At 39.7% G+C, this 8,595-nt stretch overlaps 1 protein-coding gene across 1 annotated transcript in view; it reads left to right on the top strand.

Moving 5' to 3' along the window:
- tbc1d10ab (TBC1 domain family, member 10Ab) overlaps positions 1-7,693 on the top strand; it is a 24,544-nt gene extending 16,851 nt beyond the window's left edge. The window contains exons 8-10 of the mRNA XM_082157731.1: positions 2,174-2,363; positions 3,664-3,818; positions 4,230-7,693. Coding sequence (XP_082013857.1) covers positions 2,174-2,363; positions 3,664-3,818; positions 4,230-4,634 — 750 coding nt within the window. The 3' untranslated portion in view covers positions 4,635-7,693. The remainder of the gene's footprint in view (positions 1-2,173; positions 2,364-3,663; positions 3,819-4,229) is intronic.
- The last annotated feature ends 902 nt before the right edge of the window (positions 7,694-8,595 follow it).

Below are 8,595 nucleotides of genomic sequence, written 5' to 3'. Positions count from 1 at the left end.
ACTAGATGCCGCTAAAAATTACACAGTGCACCTTTAATGTCATGTAATCTATAATGTATATAGAAAATCTCAAAATGAACATCCATTTATCATATAGTACACTATAATGCTGTGATGCCTAAATTCACTTGTAGCATTTAAAAACGTTAAACGTAAAATAAATGTAACATTTTTGATTTCGTTTTTTTCATTTAGACAAAATGTTATGAAATTTTAATATCATCCATCTATCAGTATTGACCAGAATTTTACGCCTAAATGTAGTTGTTTTTTCTGGAAATTCAATTTAAAAAAGTTTGTGGTAATGCCTTGTTTTCATAATGCTGTGTATTACGTTTACAATTGAATCTCATATAATTTTTTTGCACTTAGAACATGGACACAAACCAAAATATAAGGTTGTTAATAATGAATGATAAATCTGTCTGCTTGAGTTAAAACAGTGGAACTAATATTACAAATCAGAAATTTGGACTAAATTTGGAAAGCTGGGATGTTACTTAACCAAACTACTAAACTCCATCTAACAAACACATCTAACAAGTTCTACCTGGTCTCGACCCACTCTGAGAGCACACTTTCTAAAAACAATTTGATGGTTCACAAACAGTCCTATTCTGGTCAACAGTTCCTGACACAAAACAGGTTGAACTGTTGCTGTAGTTATCTCTATGGCAGCCATCATGAGTTTAGGTGTCAGGATTGACAGAGATTGCAACAGTCACAGCCAGTCATGACAAATTTGATGTTTAATGTCAAGTTTGTGGACCAATAGGATTTCATTTTGTGTGGGGTTACCTATCACTCTAGGACGTGTATTAGGGTTTCAGTTAATTGGGCGCTCAAATTGACCAGTACAATCTTCCTCAACAGTCTTGTTCTGCTTACTTGCAGGTTTAAGGAATACAATTTTTTTATTTTTTTGCGTAATGTTATTTTTTCTTCGGGGCGGCTGTTCCATTACCAGGAATCCAGTGCGATCCAGCATTATGTGAGGTATTTTGTGTCTGACCTTCAGGAGTCAACAGACAAATGCTCCAGAGTGGGCGGCAGGACCCGGCCTGTCAGATAAGGAGTGAACTAGATTAAACCAACATCAGGATCTTCCTCCCCTCTCTCTCTCTCTCTCTCTCTCTCTCTCTCTCTCTATCGCTCTCTCTCTCTCTCGCTCTCTCTATCGCTCTCTCTATCGCTCTCTCTCTCTCTCGCTCTCTCTATTGCTCTCTCTCTCTCTCTCTCTCTCTCTCTCTCTATCGCTCTCTCTCTCTCTCGCTCTCTCTATCGCTCTCTCTATCGCTCTCTCTCTCTCTCGCTCTCTCTCTCTCTCGCTCTCTCTATCGCTCTCTCTCTCTCTCTCTCTCTCGCTCTCTCTCTCTCTCGCTCTCTCTATCGCTCTCTCTCTCTCTCTCTCTCTCTCTCTCTCTCTCTCTCTCTCTCTCGCTCTCTCTCTCTCTCGCTCTCTCTCTCTCTCGCTCTCTCTCTCTATCGCTCTCTCTCTCGCTCTCTCTATCGCTCTCTCTCTCTCTCTCTATCGCTCTCTCTCTCTCTCTCTATCGCTCTCTCTCTCTCTCTCTCTCTATCGCTCTCTCTCTATCTCTCGCTCTCTCTCTCTCTATCGCTCTCTCTCTCTCTCTCTCGCTCTCTCTATCGCTCTCTCTCTCTCTATTGCTCTCTATCGCTCTCTCTCTCTCTCTCTCTCTCGCTCTCTCTATCGCTCTCTCTCTCTATTGCTCTCTCTCTCTCTCTCTCTATCTCTCGCTCTCTCTATCGCTCTCTCTCTCTCTATCGCTCTCTCTCTCTCTCTCTCTCTCTATCTCTATCGCTCTCTCTCGCTCTCTCTCGCTCTCTCTATCGCTCTCTCTCGCTCTCCCTATCGCTCTCTCTCTCTCGCTCTCTCTCACTTGCTTCTGCCTGCGGGGTTTCCTCTTACCGTTTCTGTTATTAGCGTGTGAATTATAGCTGTCAAAATTTGTTTAACACATCCATGGTCTTGTGTTCGCAGTGTCAGATTGTAGGAACTTATCAGCGAAACTGATCATTCACCACAGATGATTTGCATGCTGGGAATCTGTTTAACAATGAAAGCGGTTATAGGGAAATGGATCCACTGCAATACATCCCAGACTTCACTTTGTCATCTTTCTTTGTTTTTTCCCCATCTCTGTCTGCACAGGAGGCCATCCAGTTAGACGGCGAGATCCTGTTCGCTCTGCTCAAGCGCGTGTCCCCGGTGGCCCACCGGCATCTGAAGAAACACAAGATTGACCCTATCCTCTACATGACAGAGTGGTTCATGTGTGCCTTCTCTAGAACGCTGCCCTGGGCCTCTGTGCTGCGCGTGTGGGACATGTTCTTCTGTGAGGGTGAGACTTTAACACCGTGTGCACTTTGTCCATTGTTGACAGCTCACCCCTCCACAAAGGGGATTTGCACCTTGCTACTTGTGACATTTATTTGCAAAGTGCAATAACTTTATGCCAAAGCAGATGTGTAAATGTTTAACATGCTCACTTCAGAGGGGTTTCCAGAAAGCAAGGTTAACTCACCGTCACATATACCCTGAACTCTTGCTTGATTAACCCAAAGCTTGCTTACTCGAGGTGTGCAGGTTCCAAAACACATATACTGCCAGTCAAACCTACTCATTTTTATTATTACTTGGCACATTTAAGAATAACAGTGAAGCTATTCAGTGTTATTAATATTACAGTAATAGGTTTTATTTGTTAATTTTATTTTATGGACAATCAATTATGAAAACACATTCATTGTATGTCTGTTTCCTGTCAACCAAAGCTCTAAAGGTTTTTGATATGTTCTAAAATTAGACAGCCCTAGACTGATATACAAGTAGTGCAAATGTTTCTATGGCTACGTTCACACTGCGTGTCTTAGTGCTCAATTCCGATTTATTGCTCAGATCAGAATTTGTTATAGTTGTTCACGTGGTTGTTTTAAATGTGGCCAACATCAGATTCCAGTGTGAACAGATCCCAGACTGACCCGCATGTCACGCAAGCAAGGTGTCATACGGAAGTAAACATGGAGAACTTTAAAGTAAGTGATTACGCATTTATTTATAGTGTGATTTGCCGCCGAAGCCGAGGATGACGAACACCTTCAAAGACGAGGATGCAACAAAAGAGTGCAGTTTTTAAACATTATATATTTAACATTATATACATTGAAACATCATATGAGCCCACATGTTTTGCATGTATAGAGCTGTCACTGTAATACTTATGAGTTCTGACACATCACTGTCCTTCACTCACCACCTTTCGCACCTGTCTTGATAACGTTGGGTATGTAAAATCTTTGAAGTGACTCCCATGAGCGCAGAATCGTGACGAATGTTGATCCAGAGTGACGTAAAGGTCGCATGAATTCCGATACGACTGTTCAGACAGAGGTCGCATTGCAAAACACCTGACCTGTATCGGAGGATTTAGCACCACACATGGACGTGGCACGAATCGGAATCGAAAAGATCATATTCCGTGTGGTTTGTGCCGTTCACACTGTCATGGCAAAAACAGATCAAATAAATATAAGTCACGTGAGCAAATAAAAATTTGGGCCACATTTACCTGCAGTCTGAACGTGGCCAAAGTTACATATACACTGTTGCCTAATGGAAATGCATGTCTGTGTGTGATGCAGGAGTGAAGATCATCTTCCGCGTGGGTCTGGTGCTGCTGAAGTGCATGCTGGGATCTCAAGAGAAACTGAAGGCGTGCCAGGGCCAGTATGAGACCATGGAGCTGCTCAGATCTATTGAGCCACGATACATGCACGAGGTTTTCCTGGTGCAAGAGGTATCACACACATATACCCTTACGTGTTACACTTGAATTGTTGCATATTGCATAGTTTTTCTTAGAATTATGAATGAATGAATGATAATTTTGAATAGAAATAGTAGGCAGAGTACATTATATTCTGTGCAGTGTGTAGATAGCAACAGCCAAACATAACCTGTGTCTCCCCCTGCTGGTTGTAACATGTCTTTTTGGCACATGCCTGCCTTTAGTACCATTTGATTTGCCTGAACTTTATTGACGCTGTTGGATGGAAAATTTTGGTAAAATGTTAATAATATAATGACACGTGCAAGTCAAATATAGAGCCACAATATCAACTTTGACAATACAGTGTTTTTCCCTTTTCTATTATTGATATTGACCATTTAAGACGTATATCTCCCTCTCTTTTGCCCTCCCTGTCAGGTCATTGAATTGCCTGTGTCTGAGCGAGACATAGAGAAGGAGCACCTCTCTCAGCTCCGGCGCTGGAAGGAGACCCACGGAGAGCTGCACTGTAAATCCCCACCCAGAATGCACGGCGCCAAAGCCATCATGGCCGCCGAGCCGCCCAGTCGCCAGGAGCTCAAACAAAACCCCACAATCATCGTCGAGGCACCGCAGACCACCGAGAGCAAGGCGGACAAAGGGAAGAAAATCAAGAAGAGCAAAACGGAGAAGAATAAAGACACCATTAACACCTCGCCTCCCCTGAATCCGTACCCGTTACCCAGAGACCCAGCACTGCAGAGCGACAACCTCTCGAAAGACACGCTCCTGCAGAGCTCCAGTCAGAGTCTTAGCAGCGCAGAGCACGACACATACCTGTGAACCGCTGCTAAAACATCTGGCATCAGTCCGCCCCTGCCTCCCCACTCTCAGGATCTCGCATCAGAGGGGAGGTCACATGACCAAACTATACTTGTGGGAGTCACAGGTTATTACAGAGGATGAAACTTTACATCATGAGCTTTAAAGTGTGTTTACAGGATTATATGTATATGTGCATGTTTGGAAATGAAATGAAGGACAAATAGCCAAAAGCAAGTGTCAGATCTCTGAATGAAGCGTTCATGAGCTGCGCTGGATGCAGATGTGGTTCAAACTAGTCATGGTTCCTGCTAGCAAATGCAGAAGACACACTCTAGTGGGATGCAAGTACATTTCCTCCATCTTCCTCAGGAGATTACATTTGTCTGTTTTTGTTCGTTAATATTTATGCCTAAATTTAAGATTTTTGTATTTGAATTGCATATACAATTTTCATCCTTACACAGTTTTAACATAAATGAACTAATACAATATGACGCAGATTTGTCAGTCATACAGACATGAAACGGGTAAGATTTCTGTAATAGTACTAATAAACTGAACGTTTTAAATGCACAATAACCTGGTTTATATATTTATCATCAATCAATATGATTGTTACATTCATTTTAACTGATTGAATATTACTTGTTCATACTTTTTAACTGAATAAATGTAATTATTTTCACGATTTATGCTCATTATAAGCGATTTGGTTGAATATATTTTGAAAATATTTAAATAAAATCATGCAAATAGTTTGAGTGCAGAAATATTACCCTTTTCTTTCCTGCTCTATTTATGTATGACTGACAAATATTCATCACATTAAGTTTAATAGGTTTTCTAAACTGCGTAATTCAAATTTCATATGCAATTCAAATACATGAATCTTAAATTTAGGGCTAAATATAATTTTTTTTCAGTGAATGGTTCTCCCAAAAAAATAACAATGTCATCCTCATCCTATTTCAAAATCTGCATGTTGTTATTTTTATCAGTGGAACCAAAAAGCATCAATTTTGAAGAATCTTTACGCTGCACTTTCCCACAGTGACCCATCTGGCATTAAAATGCTTTACAAGTTAATATGACATCATATGCTCACATATGACTGCTGTCATGGTGTTTGCTTAACGTTTAGGTCAGAGCTGTGTAAATATTCTTCAGAGAAAATGAGAGTGAGTAAATAATAACGTAATTAACTCTTTAAGTACTTGTCATTAGCATCAAAATGAGTGGAAGATTTTGCATCTGCCTGGCAGAAAATATTTCTCTGAATTCAGTTGTAACTCATGGTCTTGACCACCAAGGGACTCTATTGAGCTTCTTTTGTTTTCAATCCCAAATTCAGTTGCAGTTCACCTTCTTGAACACTAGAGCAGAATTGGGAGAGAGTACATCACATGACCAAAAATTGTACAGATTCATGTTCTCTGACATTGCTGACAACATTAACTATATAAGACTATTTAACTTAGTGCCAAAATGAAAACAGAATTCACTATTTTGCTAAATAGATTTGAATTCCCTGCAAAAGTCAATCGTAATCAATCCAGTGAATGAACTTTTGGGAGAATCATTATATAAGGCAAGCAGGTTTGCACACATTCCAGTGCATATGTTCCAGTTATAATCATCTTGTATTTCTGTAGCGGTCCAATGTTATCTTATGTGTAAGTTAGATGTGTACATGACTTTTGACTGTCAAATTCTTGACCAAGAGATTGTTTTTGCACATTGCCATCTTGATTTACAAAAAATGAAGGCATGCTGTAGGGCACAATACTCTGACCTTTTGTAGGGTGAAGAAATTATATTTTTTAAATATCAATGATTTATTTTCTCTGATGTAAATAGCCAAGACAATTGTAACACTATGAGACTTTTTATTTCTCTTCTTGCCATGGCTTCTTGTAAGATATGTATATTCATGAGCATTTATGGCAAGATTTCGTATGTATTTGCTTATTGGTCGAGGTGTAGACATTATTGCGGCAAGTCTTCTTCTTTGAGAGGAAGTGGTCTAGCTCATATCAGATGTTATTTCATTTAACTGACACCATTCACCCAATGTGTCACTATGAGGAACCACAAACTGACACTTATGCATGCTTGACCTCTCGACTGCTGAATTGTATGCGCTGATGATCCAGGTGTCATATTTATTACGCTTTTTAGAATTAGGTTCAATAATCTTGTGGGAAATCACACGCATTGAGGTTGAGAAGGCATTCTCATATAGATTTAGTGCTAAAAACAATGCTGTAATAAAGCTATATTATATTTTTAATGAGGGAATCAAGCATATTCTTAATTTTGAAAGCTTTATTTTCAGTGTCCTTGTTACACATTACATGTAGTTACTGTAGTAAAATATGCATAATTACATGCAACTAAACCAAACCGTAACCCTATAGAATGTACATATTTAATTATTATTATTCAGTAATTACATGTATAATTACACTGTAACACGGACACTGACATAAATTGTAACCCTTAATTTTTGTAATCATATGTTGGTAACTTTACAATTAGGTTCCATTAGTTAACATGTGCATTAACTAACAATAAGCAATACATTTGTTACCGGATTAATGGGTAACACTTTATTTTACAGTGTCTGTTACATATAGTAAGAGCTATACATTATGCATAATTACATGCAACTAATCCTAACCCTATTATATAGTAAGTAAGTGGTTAATTGATATTACTTAGTACTTAATGTATAATTACACTGTAACAATGACACCTTAAAATAAAGTGTAACATATTAATGCTTTAGAGGTATTTCATGTTAACAGTTAACAAATGAAACCTTATTGTAAAGTGTTTGCCATATTTACTGGTTTCGTTGATGCATTGGTTCAAAGATTTACATTTTAGAGCCCTTGAAAGGGACCAGCTGAATCCCAGCACTATTTGGGAGAATCCACACGCCACTTTGATAAGAAATGAGTTATTTTAGATTTAATTTCCATGTTTTCTTTCTTATTCACACTCAAATTGTTACATCGTATTGTATGCAAATTCGAGTTTGAGCAGTTTTTCATGAAATAAATGTGATCCTCTCATCTTGTCAGTCAGTGAATGGTTGTTTGCGTCAGTAATTAGTGAGTCAGGCAGGGTCCGGAGGGAAGAGTGCGAGGGAATGAGGGATGAGGAGAGGTGAAAGAGGGTACTGTGGCTGTGTGCAATGGACACCTGTTGTCTGAGCTCTCGCAGATTTGCATGTCAAAGGTGCTGGCGTGCTCCCCTCTCCTCATCTCCTCACCACAGCGTTTCCCAGAACCCCCCTCCTGTCAGCGGATGTGCCAAAGTCATCCAAGCCCGTTCTGACAAACGCATTAGTCAAACCTCAAAGTCAGTAACTGGGGAGTCAAATTTGGTCTGAAAAATTACATTCTAACTTACCTATTGTAGTGGATTTTTCCCTAAACCCGACTATCTAGCGTCTGCAAATCGACACTTAATAGCCTTTATACTCTAGCTCTCTGCGTCTTCCGTCGACAACTGGCCGAGTCTCTTACTCTAACTTACTTGCTTCCCTAAACTGACAAACAGACCTTAACAAATGTCCTTTAAATGCTTTAATCACGGCCAGGAGATCTTCCCGAGCAGTTCTCAGGGAATCTCTCCCAAGAAGCAAGGCCGGAGGATCTCAGACAAATTCCATTGAGAATCCCCCCGTAAAACACAGATACAACAGTCTTTATAGAATCGAGAAAACAAATAAGACTAACATGTCACCTTCAATATGATTGGTTCAATTGGTTCAAAAGCCCCAACCTTTTCCCTCTGTCACTGGCACAAGCAAACTCTGTTTTAATGATGACTTCATTTGTTAATCACAAGATTCTAACAGACTGTCTAGTTTCATTTCCCAAACTATGTTATTTATACACACACACACGCACACAGTCAAAGACACAAGTTTTCCATTGGTTTCGTACAGTACATCCTGTTCAAATGTTAG

The sequence above is a fragment of the Leuciscus leuciscus genome, assembly GCF_965113295.1.
Source record: "Leuciscus leuciscus genome assembly, chromosome: 24".
NCBI lineage: Eukaryota > Metazoa > Chordata > Actinopteri > Cypriniformes > Leuciscidae > Leuciscus > Leuciscus leuciscus.
Note: the sequence above shows the minus strand (reverse complement) of the source record. Positions and strands in the feature narration are given on the sequence as shown.